Raw genomic sequence first — 21,184 nt, forward strand, 5'->3', positions numbered from 1 at the left:
ATCGTAGAATTTTGGAGAGGTTTAGGCAGGCAACCTTAATTATATCTTGATTGACTTGATTGAGCTCTCTTATATTTTAAAATTGATGGTTTCTTTTTTAATAATTCGACTGTTAGATTAATTCAATCATCATGTAATAATCTCAAAAGCTTAAATAAATATATTATCATTAATGTTTTTGATAAATAAAACAAACAAAATAAAAAATATACATACTGCAGAAGAATGCCACCATTTATTATAAATATATATTGATGATGATTTTTGTTTTATAAGTTCTCAAATAATTCCATATGCTACACTGCAGATTGTGTAATAAGCCATTCTTCTTCAGGATCAGTTTCTTCCCACTCTTTTGAGTGGTAACTTGAGTCCTTAAGAATCTTTACTAAATCCTTTTCCAGGTACCTGAGAATATATTTGTAAAGAGTAACAATATTATTAGACGTAAAAAGAAGAGAAACAGCTATAGTAACGTTAGTATTAAATATAAAGATAAAAGAAATATTGTTATTATTGTTAGTATTAAGATAAAAAGAGTTAAAGAAATAGTAAAAGGAGTAAAAGAAACATAAATATTATCATTAGTATTAAAGTGCAAGTAAAAAGGAATAAAGGAAATGTAGATAGTATTATTAGTATTACGACATAAAGTAACAAAGAGGTAAAAAAAATGCATTAATATTAAAATAACTAGTATTAATAAATAAATATTTCTATACCTGCAAAGTAATTGAACAAAAGAATAAAGAAATAAGAGACAAAAATAAATAAGACAAAAAATGCGTGCATAATTAAATGATGAAATCACATGCAAAAATCAGTCTAATTTTGATTGGCCAGAAAATACGATATCGTAAAATTACAGAAATTCGCATTTTAAAAAATCATGTACATTATACAGCGAGTGTGACATAGATAAATCATGACTAAAATTTGTGTTCAATTTATGTTCAATTTGTGTTGATAATTCTGGTAAAAAATTATTAATTTTGGCCAAATTTCATTAAATTTGTTAAATTTGTGTTGAATTTGTGTTGTATGATTTTTGCATGAAGACCCCGGACATCACATATATAACTCATAACTGATCTGCATGAATTTAAGTACTTTTTGCTCCTGCTAAAATAGACCTAATTTGCTAAAAATCAAATTATCACATTTCAAATCTATACTAATTTGCCAAAACTCAAAATATGAGTTAATAATCTTTTTTTTATTATCAATAAAAAAATAAATGATTAATATAAATTAAACTGCCAATTTTTATAATTAAAATATGTAGATTATAGATAAAATAATAATTAATAAAAATAATAAATTAAATAAATAATTATTAAAAAATAAAATGTTGCGAAACTAAACGGATGGTTTTTGGCCTGCATTATGCTTAATTTTGGCCGGGATTATACTTAATTTTGGCCAAAATATGACCTGGACCCTGAAACTAATATTTTTAAAAATATTATTTATAAAGTTAAAAACAAAGGATAAGTTAAATTTTAAAAAAAGTACCAATTTGCTCAAATATAAAATATGACTTTGTAAAATCAATACAATTTGCTAAAACTCATAATTATGACTATTAATTGCCAATCCGCCACTCAACGATACAAATTGATTAGTAGATCTGTCGCAAGTTCTTATATGAATGACATCGATCGGCACATTTCAACTCCGATTTTGTCCTACATAAGTCATGCTTAATGTAACCATACTTTACCAATCAATAATGCAAACCGTGAATATGTCACAAAAAAAAAAATTTTTTTTCATTTGCTATAAAATTTAGAGAGTTTACTTTGGAGGAAGTTACCATTCCAGCTCATATTTTAGGTAACTTTACACCAATTATTCGCAAATTTTGCAAATTTTACAAGGTTTTTTTGTACTATTATATAATATACGGTATATTCTTGCTTGGATTAACAAAATAATGTTTTAAAAAAAAAGAAAATAAAAATTTTTTTTTTTTTTTGGCAATGTTTTAGTTTTACCAGTTTTATAAAACTATACCTAAGTAATGTAACACCTTTTTTTAATGTATTTTTAGGGCATTTATATTACAACAAAACATTTTCAAACTTATGCAAACACTATTTAGAAGCAATAGTATTTAATATAAAAATGTCCGACAAGATTAATTATAGATTGCCAGGACCCCGGATATCTCCAAAACAGGTCATAAGTCACACTTTCGGCAGATTGGCCCATTTTTCAGGGCTCAAAAAATCGTTTTTTGTAAATATCTCGGCATCCAGTGGTCCAATTTTGATGAACTTTTTTTTTAAATTGTAGAGCTAAATGAGGGCTACAAAATAAAAAAATGTTCATTAAAATTGAATTACTGGATGCTGAGATATTTACAAAAAATGATTTTTTGAGTTTCAGCAAAAAGGGGTGTTTTTGGCCAAAAGTCCATTATGACCTTTATATTAGATATCCGGGGTCCTAGATTGCCAATCATTTTGTATCGCTGAGTGGCGAATCGGCAATTAATTAATTTTCAATCAATTTGCTCTTTCTAAAATTATGAGTTTAACTTAATTTTGATTGAATTTGCTAAAACTCAAATGTGAGTTATATATGTGATGTCCGGGGTCCTGAAATAGCTGTACTTAAGCGCAGGAATGTCAAGGTTCTAAGAGTGAATGGAGAATATAATGAGATGTGTGATGCTGAAAAAGCCAAACTCAAGGCCAGAATCGAGAAGTTGGAATCTGAGTTTAGAGATAGAATCACGAAAGTGGAATAGAAGCAGACTCTAAATGATAATTCTTTTAACTTCAGTTCATCTAATTTCAATTTGGTTGCAGATCAAGCCAACTCCTATTATGAGAAACCATTAGTGAATAGGAAAATGGATACTTCATTATCTGAAGAATCGATTCCAGAGGTGATTGCAAAGCAATCGGTATTAACTATTAATATATTCATTATGGACCAATGTGATCAGATGTCTTTAGAAAATAAAGAAACAGATGCTTTCTTGGATGAAGTGCATAAGAAAAAGATTAATGATGAGATTAGACAACGCAATAGGAAAAAAAAACTTTGCTTTAACGCTTCCAGCCAAACCTAAGAGCTAAAAGTCTCTTCCAATAGAGTCTCAAAAGGACCAGAGGCCTCAAATTCTTGACTCGATTACTCAGCCATACAATAGCACATCATCAAAAGCATCAGCTAATTCAAATAGTGAGGAAGTACCTTCAAAAGAGAAAATAGGTAGTGAATAGAATTCAAAGTGCAAGAAGGGGAAGAGTGTTAATAAGCTTAAGCAAAAATTATTTGCTTCAGAGTTATTTTCATAAGAGCCATTAATAGAACAAAATCATGTGACCAAAATTTCTGAGAGACTGAGACATTATGTCCCAGAAAAGTTACCTCGATAATTCTAGCATTCATTTGATACCTTTTACAACATCTAGCTCAATTATGTGATAAAGCTTTTGATGCTGGAGATAAAGCAAATCAAGCTAATCAGGAAAAAATTTTATGCTGGTACCTTTATATGAAAGATTTCATAATTCGGCTCAATGGAATTATATATAGAAAGTAGTGAAGGTAAATTTGGTAAAAACAAGACAAGAGGTTTACTGTATGATTCCATTACAAAACAGCTTAATTTGCTTCGTAAACAGAGATCTTAAGAAATGGGGTTACAACTTTAAGATGTATCATAAGATAGTTTGCGCAAGAAAACTCAGAGAGCTAAGAAAATCTATAAATTTATCGAACAAGTGGGATTAGATAAAATCAAGTATATTAAATCTTATAGTGCAACTTCTATTTCAAAGCTTACTAATGAACAAATTCAAGAGGTTATAGATTATGGAATATTTTCGGAAAAGTTACTTCTGGTAACAGATCATGTGACTGAAATTTCTGAGACATCATGTTCCAGAAAAAATTTGCCTAAGAATACTCCATCAAAAACTGAGGAGTTCCAGAATAACCAGATAAGTGCACTTATTCCTTCAACTCATAACTCTAATTCTTCAAATAATTCCTCTGGGACCAGTCCAGTACAAATGATTTCACCAGCCACACCTCAAGCAAGTGTATCACCCATATCAATTCCTAGGACTAATCCAACTTATAACCGATCCTATTTTTGTAACAAAACATTGGATCAATATCCTAATGTATAGAGAATTTAATAGTAAAACTTTCGATTATTATGGAATTACTAACGAGACTTTATGTCCATTATGCAAATTAGATCATAATGATGAGGAAAGTATAGAAGGTAGATATGAAGCCAGATCCTATTTTGTTAAATGTGAACAGCATGAAATTGAGATAGTTGCATAGTCTCATTGCCCTTTCTTATACCATAAATACATTGAAAGATGGCCTAACTATTTTCTTGGAATATGATAAGAAATATTAGTAAACTTTCTATCAGGGAATTTTAATTTTTTTTTCGAATAAATATGAGAATAAAAGGGATTTAAATTAATTTGTAATCATGAAAAAAGGCAACATGACCAAGTTCAATAAAGTATTAACACCCAAGTATCTGGATTGGCATGCCAAATTAAGTGAGTTACCAAGCATTTTAACAGATAAGATTTAATCCAATTTATACAAAAAATATAAAAAAGAAACTGGGCATGAGTTAGAGTTTTGAACCGGTTATATTTTTGGAAACCGGATTTAAAACGGGTGCAACCGGTTCGACCCTTTTCAAATCAGTTTTTACAAACCCGGTTGAAACTGATTTTTATACCTGGTTTTATATTTGTTTAATTATAATTAGCCGCATCTGAAGTCACGTTCCTAGTTTTCAATTATTAATAGTTAACATATGGAATTCTACTATGATCTACATTCCTGGATTAGAGTTTCCATTTTTGCATCCAGCTTACGCATGTACGGGGCACGTGACAAATTACAAATTTGCCATGAATTTGTCACGTGTATCGTACACTGTAATTTTGGCCAGAATTAAATGTGATCGGCATAAAATTGGCCGAGTTTATAATTCCAGCCAGAATTACAAACCCTCCAGAATTTGTGTAGCATAATTTTCTATAACTGATAACAAAAATTTAAGGTATCCCGGTGGCTAAACTATTTACCCTGTGTCACGTGATTTATAATTTCGTAATTCGGGCCGGCACTATAAAGTTTCGATATCACACCGGGTTGAGCACCCGGTTGCACTCGCTTTAAACGCAACCCAGTTTTTGCAGCATGAATCCGAATTGAACCGAATCATAAAAAAAACGGGTGGAACCGGTTTAAAAACCGGATGGTGCATCCAGTTCCAAACTCTAGCATAAGTCATGGCAATTATCAGAAGATCGCCTTCTCATAAATTCAAAGCCAGAAAATAAAGTATCCTATTTATCTTTTTCCTTTTCCGGTAAGCAATGGGCCTATCACTTTCAAAGCCAGACCCAATCCAGAATTAATTATCAAATCCGTCTTACAGTACTTCCCATACTTGAAATTCTGAAATAGTTTTAGAGAGATTGATAATTATAATTTTGCATCATCTCAGCTGTGGAGCTCACTATGCCCTATTTGTAATGGAAAACATAAAAATTATGGATTACATGGTGAATGGTATGGAACAGAATATTCTCACTTCAAGCAGTAAATTCAAGTTCGCGATCATAGTATAGAAATTTCATCATGTAGTCTTGCACTTGTATTTATTTCACATTTATCACCTGATATTAAAAGTCATGACCTCAAAGTATGACACTTTTTTTATATGTAGTATTGTAAAGTATGACTTATGTTGTACGATCAGCATGTACAACTATAAATGATAACCCACTTCTAAAAAAATCTCTTTCTTGAACCATATTTTTGCATCATCATGCCACCTAAAAAAGCACCAATTTACTGTTTAGTCCACGGGAATCCAGAAAGTTCTGTATTCAGGATTAAATATGATAAGAATATGACCATTGACGAGTTAAGAAAAGTCATATGGAAGGAAAAAATTGAGGTTCCCGAACATGTAAAAGCAAAGGATCTCATTTTATATCAAGTTGATATTAATCTTAATACGCAAAACCTCAAACGAACTGCTCTTGGCAATCAAGATGCCAACATTGTGAATGATTTGGGTGGTCAAGTGTTGAGTCCTATGGATACAATTAAAGAAATATTTCCCGTACTTGCCAACAAACATATTTACATTATTGTTTGTGTACCTGATGTTGCTAGTAATAATCTTATGGACAATTATTTTTTTGCGTCAAGTTTAAGAATAAAACTGCAATAAATTGAATAGTAACGTTCTTTTGTCTTTTTAACCATTTACTTTTCAGTTAGGAGAAACGATGATGTAATTATTGCTAGACTTGATAAGCTTGATCAGAATGTTGATAGGATTGATAAGAATATTGAAGATATAAAGAGAGAAAAATCTTCAGTACACATATCAGGCGTAACTGAAAGATATTGAACGAAAATTCAAGAATTTACTAGGACTCCGGACATCACATATATAACTCACATTTGAGTTTTAGCAAATTCAATCAAAATTAGGTTAAACTCATAATTTTAGATAAAGCAAATTGATTGAAAATTAATTAAAAGTCATAATTATGAGTTTTAGCAAATTGTGTTGATTTTACAAAGTCATATTTTATATTTGAGCAAATTGGTACTTTTTTTTTGAATTTAACTTATCCTTTTTTTTAACTTTTATTGATAATATTTTAAAAATATTAATTTCGGAGTCAGGTTATATTTTGGCCAAAATTAAGTATAATTCCGGCCAAAATTAAGCATAATGCAGGCCCAAAACCGTCCGATTAGTTTCGCAACATTTTTTTTATTTTCAGTTTTTTGCGATTATCTCAGCATCCAGTAATCTGATTTATGCGGATTTTTTTTTAATTTGTAGAGCTCGATAAGGGCTACAAAACAAACAAAAAACGTGATTTTTTTGAAATTTAGGCCAATTTGCTAAAAAGTTATACTCATATTTTAAGTTTTAGCAAATTAGTATAGATTTAAAATGTGATAATTTGATTTTTAGCAAATTAGGTCTATTTTAGCAGGAGCAAAAAGTGCTAAATTCATGCAGATCAGTTATAAGTTATATATGTGATGTCTGGGGTCCTAATTTACTGGTATTGATTACCAAGTGACAACACGTGAAATAGAATTTCCAACCCTCAATTTTGATTTGGAAAATGAGAGGATTGATGCTTTCGGATGGATAGATGCCATAGAAAAATCACAAAATGATAGGTACAAACTTTATCTCAAGAATATACTTAAACTTGACACATTTTGAACACTTGAACTTTATGATCCAACTGGTGATGATAATTTTCTTAGTACAAATACTGATATCTTACAAATAAGACTTTCTGGAACAACAGACTTAGTTATAGTGGACAGGCATTCTATCGCTTCTCAAGCCCAAGAGAACATATCCGATTCCTCTTTGAGTTAAAGAAGGTTGTCAAGAAGATGCATATATTTAAAACCATAGCACAGCTAATTTCTGCTAATTTAAAAATAAAGTATTCAGTTCTGGCTGTATTAACCGATCTGATAGATGATTGGCATTTTTTTTGGCTTAGAGGAAAAATTATAATGAGGCTTAAACTTACTAGAACTGAATCTGTAGTGTTGATACGAAATAATCTTATATCAGCGAACAAAGAATTGATAGAATTAGCGAATCAAGCATTTGAACCAACTGAATATCCAGCGGTAGGGTTGGATCGGTCCGGTCCAGTCCAGTCTGGTCCCAAAAAGACCGGTCTTTCAACCTGGACTGGACCGGACTGGGACTGGACCGATTTAAATTTAAAGAAATGATTTTTAAACCTCTAAATTATGCTAAAACATTAAAGAACGTTGCGAAACGTTTTTTAATATGTAATTTAACAAATAAAAAATGTTTCGCAACGTTTTTTAATGTTTTTAATAGAAAACGTTGCAAAACGTTTTTTATTAATAAGTTCATAAAAAAAAACGTTTTTCGCAAACGTTTTTAATTATTTTAACAAACAACGTTACAAAAACGTTTTTATTAAGTAATTTACGTTTTGCAACGTTTTTTATTAAGCAATTTAATAAAAAAAAACGTTTTCATACATTTTTTTAATTATTTTATTAATAGGAAACGTTGCAAAAACATTTTTTATTAATAATTTCACGAAAAAAAAGTTTTGCACATTTTTTTTAATAAAAAACATTGCGAAAACGTTAAAAACTGAACTGACAATCGATTTTGGCAAAAACCGTGCCCTAGAAATAGATGAGCACAAAAATTGGCTCATTTTTATTGGATATTAATAATATGGGATCGGTCCCCGGTCTGGACCAGTCCTCAGATCTCGGACCGAAGACTGTGAAGACTGGTCCCAAGACCGACGCAGAACCGGTCTTTGCTAGGACCGATCCAACCCTATCCAGCGGTAATACAAGAAAGCTCTCAAATAGATATAGAATCAAGTTATTCTAAAGAAGAACTACCACCCAAAAGACAGAAACTTAGACATGTTATTGCAACTTCTAACGTAAGTTCTGATATAGATCTGATGGAAGGTTTTTTTGATACTATGAGTGAAGAAGAAATATTCAGATATAAAGCAAAACAAATTTTAACTTGATTTTTTAGCCAGCCAATTTTTAATGGATTGAATGATCAAAAAAAAATACCTCTGCAATCTGATAATGAAAAGAATATATTAGATTAGTTATAGTAGTAATTACAATTATTATGTGCTGATTATAAAATAATACGTAATATTTGTATCCTAATCCTCCGATCCTAACAAAAATCAAGACATTAAATTATTAATACCCGTATCAATTTTTATATTTTTCTTTTATTTCGTTAAAAATGTACAATATAATCACTATTAATAAAGTATTTATCGTTTCTCATACTGGTGTTGTATTATGATCAAATTTTGTATACATTTATTTTATAAACATCCCATGACAAAAGTATAGCGATCATTGAAATTGATCACCTAAAATGCGCAAAAGATATTTGGTAAAATCAATACCGAAAGAATACATTTATTTTTGCATGTCATTTCTCCAGCTACACTATTATCATATCAGTAAAACAATATTTAGGTATAGATATTTTCAGCAATCAATATTTCGCATATGGGGTTTGGGGATGTGTATGCTAATTCTTTGTCATTTTTATTGATTTGCAAGGGATTAATGAATGACGAAATGTAGTGCATAATTGCTAGTGTTATCATTTGAAGCGTCAGAAATGTCAAATTGAACAGTCATGACAAAAAGGCCAAGTAATAAAATGATAAGTGTTTTGATAATATTGTAATAAAATATAAGAGTATCACTAATAATTCTCAGTAAAAAATCACTAATGATGGTAAACAATGTAAATAACAAACACAAGGTAAAACAATTAAAACACATGAAAAGTTTACTACAAAGAAAAAAACTAACAAACAAATCATACAAAAATACAATACTTCAGATAACACAATCTAAACTCACTGTTAGATTTACCCAGGTATTAATAATCTTTATTCAAAAGAAAATATTGCTCTATATATGTTTATATTTTCATACATGACAGTTTGAACTTATTAATATTATTCTATTATACTAATATGAATCATCAATTAATTGTCCTTTTTCCATTGCAATTATTTGCAAAAACCTTTCCATTACCATTTTATATAAGTTCTATGTGTCTATATGATTCATCAACTATGTAAAGTTCAAGAAACTTCTCTAGTTAAACTAATAAAGCAATTTTCCACTGATCGAATGATAAGGTATCGGGTTATAAGCTATCATGATGTATCGGTCAAATATCAGAAATCCGATATGACATGATAGGTATATTAGTATCCGATATTATTTATAAAACTATATCAGAAAATTTTAATATGCCTATCAGTAATCTGATAGGTCATTGATATTTTTAAAAAACAATTGATTCATATCAGGAGAAGATCGACTCAAATTGAATGATTATCTGATCTTTTTTTTCCAAAAACGAATTACAAAAAAAATAAACTCTTTCATGTAACATTTTATTTTTTTTTTTCAACAAAAAGTATCATTTATATTTTAAGAAACAATGACTGAACGGTCAGTCTTTCAGTAGACTTAATTATAGGAATGCAAGTAGTGCGGAAGGTTAGTATATTTTTTGTTTTTTTTTTCTTTTTCTTTTTTCTTTATTTTTTTCACCTTATTCTTATTTCTTTAGGGACGAGTCTCTTCTCTTGGAATGGCGATTTTGGTGACTACTGAGAATGCAAAAGACGTGGAAGGTTAATATATTTCTTTTTTTTTCATTTTCTTTTTTTAATTTTATTGTTTTTTTCTTTACTTACCTAATTCTTATTTCTTTAGGAACGGGTCTCTTCTCTTGGAATGGCAATTTCGGTGATTTCTAAGAATGTGAAAGACACGGAAAGTTAGTATATTTTTTTCATTTTCTTTTTAATTTTATTGTTTTTTTCTTTACTTATCTAATTCTTATTTCTTTAGAAACGGGTCTCTTCTCTTGGAACGGCAATTTCGGTGATTTCTAAGAATGTGAAAGACGCGGAAAGTTAGTATATTTTTTTTTCATTTTCTTTTTAATTTTATTATTTTTTTCTTTACTTACCTAATTCTTATTTCTTTAGGAACGGTCTCTTCTCTTGGAACGGCAATTTCGGTGATTTTTAAGAATGTGAAAGACGTGGAAAGTTAGTATATTTTTTTTTCATTTTCTTTTTTAATTTTATTGTTTTTTCTTTACTTACCTAATTCTTATTTCTTTAGGAATGGGTCTCTTCTTTCGGGATAGTGATTGGGAATAGAGGCAAATGTGAAGTGGATGTGTGCGGGTCAGTATATTTATTGTAATTAAGAGACGTTCTCTTCTTTTTGTAGAACATTATTAATCAAGCAATTTAGACTCGGATTGACTCGACTCATCGACTCGTTTGGAGCACTACTGCTTCAGTTCTGATTTTTGGGTTTGGATATATAGGTGAGTTTTAAAGAGAACTTTTAAAATTTTTTTTTAAAAAATTTATTTAACTTTTTTTTCTTTTATTTTGTAGGTTTCAGCTTCAGTTTTTGGGTATTGGATAGGTGAGCAAAGCTTTGAAGCTTTAAAAACCTTATTTTTTTTAAAGTTTATTTAATTTTTTTCTTTTACTTTATAGGTATCAGATTCACTCTGGACAGGTAAATTTTGAAGAAGTTTGCGAAACTTCTTAATTTTTTTTAAAATCTAACTTTATTTTTTCTTTTATTTTATAGATGTCGGCTTTGACTCTTGCATGGCACGTTGGATAGGTAGGTTTCAAAGTTTCATTACGAAACTTCTTTATTTTTTTTAAAAAATTTAATTAATTTTTTTTTTCTTTTATTTGTAGATGTCGGCTTCGATTCTTGTATGTTGGATAGGTGGGTTTTGAAGTTTTGTTTCAAAATTAATTTCTTTTTAAATTTATTTAACATTTTTCTTTTATTTTAATATAGATATCGGTTTTAGATTATTAGATGTTGGATGGGTGAGTTTTGAAGTTTCGTTTTGAAACTTTTTTTCAAAATTTTTTTAAATTTAATTAACACTTTTTTCTTTTATTTGTAGATGTCAGCTTTGATTCTCTAACTTTGGGTAGGTGAGTTTTGAAGTTTCATTTCGAAACTTTATTTTTTTTAAATCTTTATTTTTTAAAAAATTTATTAATTTTTTTTTCTTTTAATTGTAGATATCGACTTTGATTCCAGGGTATCAGATATGTAAGTTTCGAAGTTTTACGAAACTTTAATTTTTTTAAAAATTAATTTAACATTTTTTTTTTTATTTGTAGATATCAGTTTCGATTCTTTGGCTTTGGATAGGTGGGTTTCAAAGTTTCATTTCGAAACTTTAATTTTTGAAAAATTTAATTGATTTTTTTTTCTGTTATTTGTAGATATCGGCTTCGTTGGATAGGATGAATTTTGAAACTTTAAAAAACATTAATTCTAGGCGTGATAAACATGAAATTTTGGTGAGTTTTTAATAGATCTATTATTTAATGAAAATTTACTTACATTTCTTTTTTTTTCTTTCATTTTTTTAGGTAACTAGTTTTTCAGACCTTTGGATGTGTAAATTTCTTTTGTAGATACAATAGATAGATATTAGATAGGATATTAGATAGGATATTAGATAGAATATTAGATAGAATATTGCAATAATTATAATAAATACAATTTATACAAATTTCAGAATAAAATCATAGACCTATCAGTATATAATACGTATAATGATCATACAAGTATCATACAGGTATTATTGAGGTATATAGATACTGATATGAGTATGATATCTATATGATATTTATAAATTGATATGTAACTTATATGTAATTTATATGTAACTATCTCTTTCATTAAGGGTCCAGTATATTACGTCATCCCCTATATGGCAAAAAATTGGAGATCATCTTTTTCTTACTTTCGTTACAAGAAAAAATTTTTTAATATTTTTCAAACTCCTGCTTAAAATATCTGTTAGAGAGCCAAAGTTTCTGGTTTTTCAAATAAACTTTAAAAAAGTATAGTATAAATATAGTTTACAACGAAAAACTACCATATGAAGTTAACAGTAGTTGCGAATTCTCTAAGGTAAGTTGCGAATTCTCTAATTAGACTAACTTTAAATTAACTTAAAACTTGCGAAACTTTGAGACTTAATAATATAGTAATTAGTTAAATAATTTATATCAAAAAATTAGCAAGCATCATATTCAAATAAAAATTTTTACTAATACCATTTTATTTTTTATTATCTTAAGCGTATTTGTTCCTTTAAACTAAATACAAAATATTTCATGTGTTGTGAAGTAATAATTAGATTATTATAATTTTATAATGAAATGGAAAGGCAAATAAATTAATTTAATAACCTTGAATTATATATTTGGCGTTTGTGGAGTTATTATTTTTAATGTACAATATCAATCAAGCAAATGGTATTTTCATTAAGTTTTGTCCATAAAAATATATAGAAATATTAATAAATGGTTAAAATGTAGATAGGATGCATTATATTTATTATTTGAACGTATATTTAATAAAATTCATATAGTAGGTTGGGAAATATTTTATTTTTTCAAGAGTTTTCTCGTCAATTTCGTGGTCACGTGATCATATAAAATGATCATCATATGGTCATATACAAATGATGATGTAATATACTGGACCCTTAATCAGTGCCATATCGGAATTACTAATCCGGAGATATCAGAATATGATATGTGAATTATCAAGTTATTTATGTGGATTATCAAGTTATTATCAAGTGACTGATATATTACCGATATTCCATCATTCGACTGGTATTCTACGGTTATAATAATTAAACTGATACTTATAATTGAATATTTATAAGTCAAAAGCAATAATAATACTAAAAGTGGTTAATTTTTTTTTTTTTTTTTTTAAATGTTGAATCATGTACCATTTTATTAGAATATATTTGGACTACATAATAATCACAAATATTCTATGAATGATACTTCCAGCTCTAGGCCAGTCCGATCAAACATTAGATATTATATTACCAATAAAATTAAAATCAAGAATAAAAGTAACCAAAAAGCATAGCAAAATAATATACCATAATCTCACAGGCCGAAAAGCTGGGGGTCAGGCACCATCGGTCACCAATCAGGCAGAATCGGATTTGCAAGACCGATTGGCGCCGACTGACGCCTGATTTTTCACTTTTCGACCTGTGTAGTGGCTTTCAAAAAATATATCTAAATTTTTAAAATCTTAAATCTTATATTTTTTAATTATATGATATTATATAAACTTAATATTTATAATACTATATATAGTATAATATTAGATTTTTATAATACATTAATTTTAATAGAACTTAATAAAATAAATTATTTTAATTATATAACTTTTTGTCAAAATGCTGGTATATTTATTTTGGCATTTTTATTAATATAATAAATTTATTATATAAAAATTAAAAAAAAACTAAATTAATTAAAATACTCTTTACTATTGAGTATAACTTGATATCTTTAATTCTTTTTGGTATTGTTTCTATAAGCTTAATATATGTCTTTAATGTAATCTTATTTTATATTATTAAAAATATGCTTCTAAAACATATTTTTACTTTTAATTTTAATATTTAATAATTTGATATAATAATCTATATCATTTCACTGATGTTCAATCAGATTTAAATTGGAAGTCTAAAGTGACTAAGGTAAAACTTTTATATAATTATCTTTAAACCATTTTTTAATTATTAATATAGCAGTATATTTGGGATCATTATCTTCATAAAAATAATATTTTCAGCATCTAATTTATAATAATCCAAAGCCTCTATAAAATCCTTTTTTAAGATTTTTTGATAAAATTCAATATCAATTTTGCAAAGATAACTAACTAAATATTATAAAACATAAAACACCTAAACAAAAACTAACTTACCCCCAAATTTAACAGTTAACTTAATATAAGCATTTTGAAGTAGTTTTCCTACTATTTTTCAGCAATATTATTATTTATCTGAACTAAATATTTGAAATTTAGATTCATCTGACTACACTACCTTTATATATAAAACTAAAATTAGGTTAATTTTGACTTCAAAATAGTTAAAATAGTTAAAATTAATTCAACTTTAGATTCCCAAAAGTTGAAATGATTAAATTAGATGTTGAATAATTATCTACAATTATTAAAACTTAATAATAAAGGTATTTTATAGATATTTTAGCATCTAGTGATTAGAATCAATATATTAATTTTTTTAATATAAAAATTCTTATTTGTAATATTCAGTTAACCAAAAATTACAATTATGTAATATTACTGCAAATAAATTTTTTAAGTAAAATATCAAAATCTATATATAAAAAAAAAATAAGTTTAAATAGCAATTTTATTTTTCATTTACTTAAAATCTAATTTAAAACCATTCTTTAAAGTATATATGATATATCTAATATTATCTAGAAAATTTTTCTTTAAATATTAGGTATTTTTTAATATGGATTTTTAAGGTTTAATTAACAAAAAGTTAAACAAATACGATATAGTTTATAAACAAACCTTTTTTGCTTATTTTAGAAAATCTACGAAATTTCCAGCTAATACAGCTAATACTATACAAAATTACTAAATAATAGCAACTAAAATGAGTTAAAAGATACTAATTAGTTAAAGAAAATACCTTATACGAATATAACGTAAATTTTATTAGTCTATAAAAGCATGCTTTTGTTCCTATAGGATATTGTTACTAAAATAAGTTGTTTACGATTGCTTACATTTTCCTGCTGATCAGATGATCTGAGTGAACATCCTTACCGGGTTTACTTTGATACGTCTCACACGGTAACAATTATATAACATAATATAATAATCATCATCCGACTTATGTTCAAACAACGATATATTGTGGCGGAACGAGGCTGATAAATATATTAGACATATTTCTTTCGAATGAATTTCTCATTTGTAATAGTTTCTTCTTACTTGAACTAAACGACGATGCCGTCTTCGGATTGCCAAACTGCTTTAGATTTATATAAGTATGAAATTATTTTTGTTCTTGACTTTAGTGAAGCAGATAATGTTCAAATATACTATATAAAAAATGACATAGGCAAAGTTTTGCTTTATTACATCCTTAATCTAATTTTTTTACTTCTTTTCGGTTTTCTTTTTTGTAATAATTTGACGTCTAGATCTTCGGTTGAGTTGGAAGTTGAGCTTCGTCAAGCCACAAAATCTAGATCGATTTTTGACAAACAAGTTGCTACTTTACGTTCTAAGTAAATATAAGCTAACGTAAAGTGTTCGTTTTGTTTATTATTTTCATGCATTTTTTAAATCGTAAATTATACTTTTTTCCATCTTTAACAAATAGGTTACGGGATATCTATGAGAAAATTATTTTTCTTGATTATGAATTTGCTCAATCTAAGGAAGTTGAACAGAACTTGTGGAAATATGTGTATTATAAGGTTATCGAAGATTTCAGAAAGAAGATCCGTGCCGTGAGTTGGAGAACAAAATTCATTTTATCCTTTTTTTAAGAGATTAAGAATACTTAGATAAAAATCTTTACATCTAGTTGCCCGCCCCTGCGGCTAATGGAAGATCTAAGTCAACTTCTAATAAAAAGTTGATTAGTTCTTTTCGTTCTTTTCTACATGAAGCGACAGGATTTTACTATTCATTTATTCAAAGACTTGCGATTCATTTTGCGTTGAAACAGTTAGATCCAGTTATAAAGAAATTTGGATTAACGATAGGTTAGCTAAAAATATTTGGTTAACTTAATATATTTATTATATTGATTAAAGTAAATTATTCACATTTTTTTTTTATACCAGAGCCTACTGAAGTTTGTCAGCGTTCTTACTCTGAAGATATTAAACAACGAGCTGTGCTTAGTTGCCATAAAAGTTTGATTTTCTTAGGTGATTTGGGTGAGTACATACAAGTGTTTAATTTTCAAATATTGTTCATCGATTAACTAGAATATTATTCCTATAAATCTAGCTCGCTATCGAGAATTACAGAGTGATCGAACAAACAAAAACTGGTCAACCGCATGTGATTACTATAATCATGCTAGACAGCTAGTTCCTGATAGTGGTAAATATAAAGAGATTTATTTAAGCTTTCCATACGTTCACGTAACGAAATTTGTTATTAAAAATTATTAGGTAATCCTCATAATCAATTGGCTGTGATTGCCACTTATAATTCTGATGACTTTCTTGCCGTCTACCATTATTATCGCAGTCTTGTTGTCAAACATCAATTTTTGACAGCGAAAGATAATATTAGTCTTCTGTTCCATAAGGCCCAAAATGATAATTCACCTGACGGAGAAGCGGATATGGTTCAAAAACAGCGAGAAAATGGTGGAAAAAGACGTTTTTCTCATCAACGTCAAGTGTCTTCGTCATCAATGGCTCAGTCAAATAAGTTAAAGACAAACGAGGCAATTCAATCTTTTTTTGCTGATTTCATTAGGTTACAGAGCATATTATATTTAAAAGTAAAGTACGTATAATTATTTACTCATTATTAATGTATAGATTAACGAATTGAGTTTTTTTTGATTCTGTACAAATTCAAAGGAATGCATTTTTTTTTTAATAGTTTAGAATCATACTCTGAATTAAAGGCGTCTGTATTGAATCAATTGAAAGAGCATGTACTTTCTCGTGCATTGGAACCCGACCATCTTTTGAAATTGACCGTGATAAACATGGCAGCTTTATACGTAATTCGACTCATCTCCAACGGTATGTTTGAAACATCATAAGTGTTCGATATTTGTTTGTTATTTACAATTATTCTAAACTTGAGTCTTCGAATTAGGTGAAAATGGAAGCACTAACCATAGCCCAAAAGCTACATCCACATATTCACAATCGTCCAAAAAGGCTCTTGTCGAGAAGCATTCTGTATTATTGGTGTTGGATACCCTCACAACATTATTGGACATGTGCAACTCTGAATTAACCGATGTTTCCCTTGACGGAATGGATCAAAGGCACAACGCAGTTCAGATTCTTCCTGCTTCTGTTAAAAGGAGTCTTGCATCTCTTCGTGCGGGAACGAAATGGGTTTATTCGAGACTTGATTATATAGCATCTATGTCTAATATTATTTCTAAAGATCCTAACGTTAAGAGCGAGTTTGGTAATTTTGCAAGATTTTGGGAATGTTATGCCAAATTTCTTAATGCAATGGAGAAATTATTACCTCATGATCAAGGTGTTCCTCTCGATGTTCCTTTGAAGGAGGATTTTGAACTAAACGGATTCTCGGTTCTTAAGGATCATATATTTGTGGATAAAAATACAACAGCAAATCAGGTCGAGCCATTTGAAGAAGTGGACATGCGTATTTATGATATTTTTGAAGATGCGAAAAAGATTGCTGAATCAGAAGTGTGTAAAAGTATTTTGTATCGAATTGCTTTCTACGATATTTATTTTATATTAAGATAATTGGATTTTTTTTTATAGTTGACTCAATTATTTTATTATGATGGAGTCTTTAGCGCGAGTGAACCTCCTTGCAAAATTACTTCTCCTGTTAATAATATTCTTATTCCGGCAGAACATGAAATTGTAGAACATGATTTAGAAGACACTAGAGATGAATCTAAAGTTGTCACCGACTTGATTATTGACCGGGACGATCATAACCTAGCCGAATCACAGTCATTTTCACCGAATAGTCCTAAAGGAAAGAATAGTGATACAGCCGAAGATGAATCAGAGGATGAGGTAATCTTATTCACGGGTCGTCATTCGACAATTATTGATAATGATAATTTAAGGTTTGTAGTTCTTAATTATTATGAAAATAAATCCGATAATCAATTAAATAGATCATTATCTTATTTTTTAGTGCAACCACCTCAAAAAAATCTTCACCTCGTCTAATTGAAAAACAAGATAGCCCAACAACAGCTGAGTTCTTACTGAGTCAAGTTTTAAATCAACCAGTTACTTCATCCACTTCATCCGGTTCTTCTAACAAACTAAATGAACAACAAAAGTATTGGAATCATTTTAATACGCCCCAATTATTCCCTACTAACAACTCCATGCAATATGATAAATTAGAAACTAAACCCGTAATTTCAGATAAACTAGATTATCTAACACCTGTAAGCAGACCACCTACTTCTATTTCAAATGGACTTTTGAATATGAACATTAACCAAACTTCGGTCGCGAGCCCAACACCTGTTTCTGGAGTTCCAAATGCCTCTCAAGATCCTCTTGTCCCATCCACTAAGCGTTCATTAAATGATGTAAAAACTGCACTCCCATATCAGAATATGGCTACTTCCCCAAGTCCATCTGCTTCTCTATTTGCATTCCCGGGTTCAGAAGTATCTCAATTTGGTTTGTTTGGCCATTCTAATAATGGTTATACAGATGCTCCTCCAGCTAAAGTTGGCACATCAACGACCGTAGCTCCTCCTCCTGGATTTACTTCTGATCCATCTAATTTTGAAATACATAAACAGGGTCAACAACAAAGTAGCAATTATCAACAATCTTTGTTTCAAACATCTAACGCTTTCGCATTTCCATCCTTTGATATTATGCGCACTCAATGGAATAATGGTAGCAATTATAAAATTAATGGAACGCCTGATAATAATACTACCATGCAAGTCAATGGAGCAACTCATCAAGGAAATCGTGATATGAATACTTGTGCATCTGATCAAACTACCGATTCATTATTTTGGTTCACGGATCCCACAGATACAAATCTCGCATCGGCAAAAAAAGGAACTAATGTATCTTTGTCGGATCCTAAAACAACAAACGATTCTCGTGATCAATTTCGCTATTATTCACCTGGTTGGACCCATGCATCAATTGGCTAAACATCGATGTGTTAACATATGATATAGGAATCAAGAAAACGAGTAATTTGCTCGCAACCAAGGCCTGCTTATTTGAGTAATCATTTTGCCGTGGAATAATACGGACGATACAAATGAAATTGCAAAAGACAGAACGTGAACAGACATACAAAATCGTATGTTCTTCATTATCGGTTCTCTGGAAATTATTCAGCGACTTTCCGCTGTTTTCAGAGAAATTTTATATCTCGCAATTTCCGACGTTTCCATGGTGTTAACGTGACAATAAATGCAGAGTCTGTCCTTGCTTTCCTTTCCTTGTATCGTTCCGTATTGCAATTTTTTTACTTTTTTATTAACCATACATTTCTGATATGTGCAAATTGATAACAATTAGTTGTCTTTATTTTTCTTTTATTTTTTTTTTTACCTTTTATTATCTGATTATTCAAAGTTTAAAATTCAGTACTATGAACTTCTTTTGTCTTTTTTATTTCTTATCAAATTTATTATTTTTTTTTTTATTATTTTTGCTTTGCAGATGGACGATGCCGAAAGGAAAGTGATTACTAAAGGATATCGGTTCTTTTGCAAAGAATTGGGACCTTAGTTCTGTTTATTATTTGCAATTTTGATCGAATTCTACTGTGATAATGTCTTTCGTAGCAATGTTATAAAGAATCATTGGATTTTACAACAGTTGATAGTTAACTTAAGTAACCAGTATCCATCTGTGATTAATGTTCACGCCCTTTATAAAAAAAATCATTCTATATATTAGTATACTTATAAAAGAGTTATAGTTACTAGGATTTTTTTTCTTAAAGGGTGTGTTACAATCTATGTCTTGATTATAATGTAGTGGAAGTTTATTATGTATTGATATTAAATTATATTTATTTTTTTAATTATTTTTTAAATAAAATATAAGTAATTGTTATTGCACTAAAAGTTTCATTTAATTATATTTTATTGTTACAATATTACTTAAAATGGAAGCAGGCAAATCATGTGACTCTGAAAAAATTTTTTCTAAATAAAACTTTTCGCCATATATATGTTGTGCCCCAAATCTCAATATGCCCCAAATTGACGATAATCATCGATGATTACTATATGTGAAAGGTAATGCTTTGAAAATTCTTAAGGCATTATAAAGATGGGCCGATAATTTAGGCCGATCGTTGATTTGGGGCAATCATCAACTTGGGGCACAACATATACACTAAGTGTATTTTTGGCTTGCTCTGCAAGTTTACTTAAAGCACAAAATGATGTTTTGAATGCCGTTTTCGATTTTCAGTTTTGTCTATCCATTTTTGAATATGATTAGCAAAATCTTTTTGCTCAAATGTAAAGTCAAAAATAGTTTTCAAAATCTACTTTTTTTCCTTGTAGAGCGGGCTAAAATATGCTTATTTTATGATTTTAAGTTTATATTAATCTTAATTTATAAAAAAATTAGTCCGCTCATATTATATCAAATCAAATGATTTGTTTTCACTTTAGACAATCTTTAAAATAGGATAATATTTTATATTTTTATATATATATTTTTTTTTTATATTAACCACTGTGCATTTATTAAGAACAAGTTAAAGTATTACAAATATATAGAACATACATAAGCAAACTAGCTATCTAGATTATCTATTAAAAATAAACTACTTATCATTCTGTTTTGAAATCTCACATACACTACCCTTCCAAAAGTATCCGGTCAACCAATAAAGATCATATTTTATTAATAATAATTAATATTTAGTTGGCCATCCATTGTTTTTAATGCATGCTTCAATTCAATGTAGCATACTCTCA

At 28.7% G+C, this 21,184-nt stretch overlaps 4 protein-coding genes across 4 annotated transcripts; all 4 read left to right on the plus strand.

Annotated features, from left to right (window-relative positions):
* Window positions 1-2,860: 2,860 nt before the first annotated feature.
* Window positions 2,861-4,151, plus strand: OCT59_015813 (uncharacterized protein; the record flags this gene model as incomplete). The annotated part of the gene is made up of 4 exons (XM_066132061.1): window positions 2,861-2,914; window positions 3,093-3,225; window positions 3,429-3,501; window positions 3,689-4,151. 4 exons carry the CDS (start codon window positions 2,861-2,863, stop codon window positions 4,149-4,151), a joined length of 723 nt encoding a protein of 240 aa, XP_066003091.1.
* Window positions 4,152-5,833: 1,682 nt separating this feature from the next.
* On the plus strand, window positions 5,834-6,427 carry OCT59_015814 (uncharacterized protein; the record flags this gene model as incomplete). The annotated part of the gene is made up of 2 exons (XM_025325339.2): window positions 5,834-6,185; window positions 6,291-6,427. 2 exons carry the CDS (start codon window positions 5,834-5,836, stop codon window positions 6,425-6,427), a joined length of 489 nt encoding a protein of 162 aa, XP_025181710.2.
* A 3,674-nt stretch (window positions 6,428-10,101) lies between these two features.
* OCT59_015815 (uncharacterized protein) lies at window positions 10,102-11,928 on the plus strand (the record flags this gene model as incomplete). Its single annotated transcript, XM_066132062.1, has 15 exons — window positions 10,102-10,119; window positions 10,193-10,249; window positions 10,339-10,386; window positions 10,477-10,540; window positions 10,617-10,648; window positions 10,756-10,824; window positions 10,891-10,966; window positions 11,040-11,059; window positions 11,145-11,166; window positions 11,242-11,277; window positions 11,358-11,375; window positions 11,464-11,495; window positions 11,697-11,727; window positions 11,799-11,829; window positions 11,904-11,928. The coding sequence occupies 15 exons, from the start codon at window positions 10,102-10,104 to the stop codon at window positions 11,926-11,928; spliced, it is 579 nt and encodes a 192-aa protein (XP_066003092.1).
* A 3,509-nt stretch (window positions 11,929-15,437) lies between these two features.
* OCT59_015816 (uncharacterized protein) lies at window positions 15,438-19,387 on the plus strand (the record flags this gene model as incomplete). Its single annotated transcript, XM_025310511.2, has 11 exons — window positions 15,438-15,542; window positions 15,699-15,785; window positions 15,881-16,010; window positions 16,088-16,268; window positions 16,350-16,445; window positions 16,519-16,614; window positions 16,686-17,028; window positions 17,128-17,273; window positions 17,350-17,924; window positions 18,003-18,319; window positions 18,391-19,387. Exons 1-11 carry the CDS (start codon window positions 15,502-15,504, stop codon window positions 19,385-19,387), a joined length of 3,009 nt encoding a protein of 1,002 aa, XP_025181711.1. The 5' UTR covers window positions 15,438-15,501.
* Window positions 19,388-21,184: the final 1,797 nt, after the last annotated feature.

The sequence above is a fragment of the Rhizophagus irregularis genome, chromosome 24 (genome assembly GCF_026210795.1).
Source record: "Rhizophagus irregularis chromosome 24, complete sequence".
Taxonomy (NCBI): Eukaryota; Fungi; Glomeromycota; class Glomeromycetes; order Glomerales; family Glomeraceae; genus Rhizophagus; species Rhizophagus irregularis.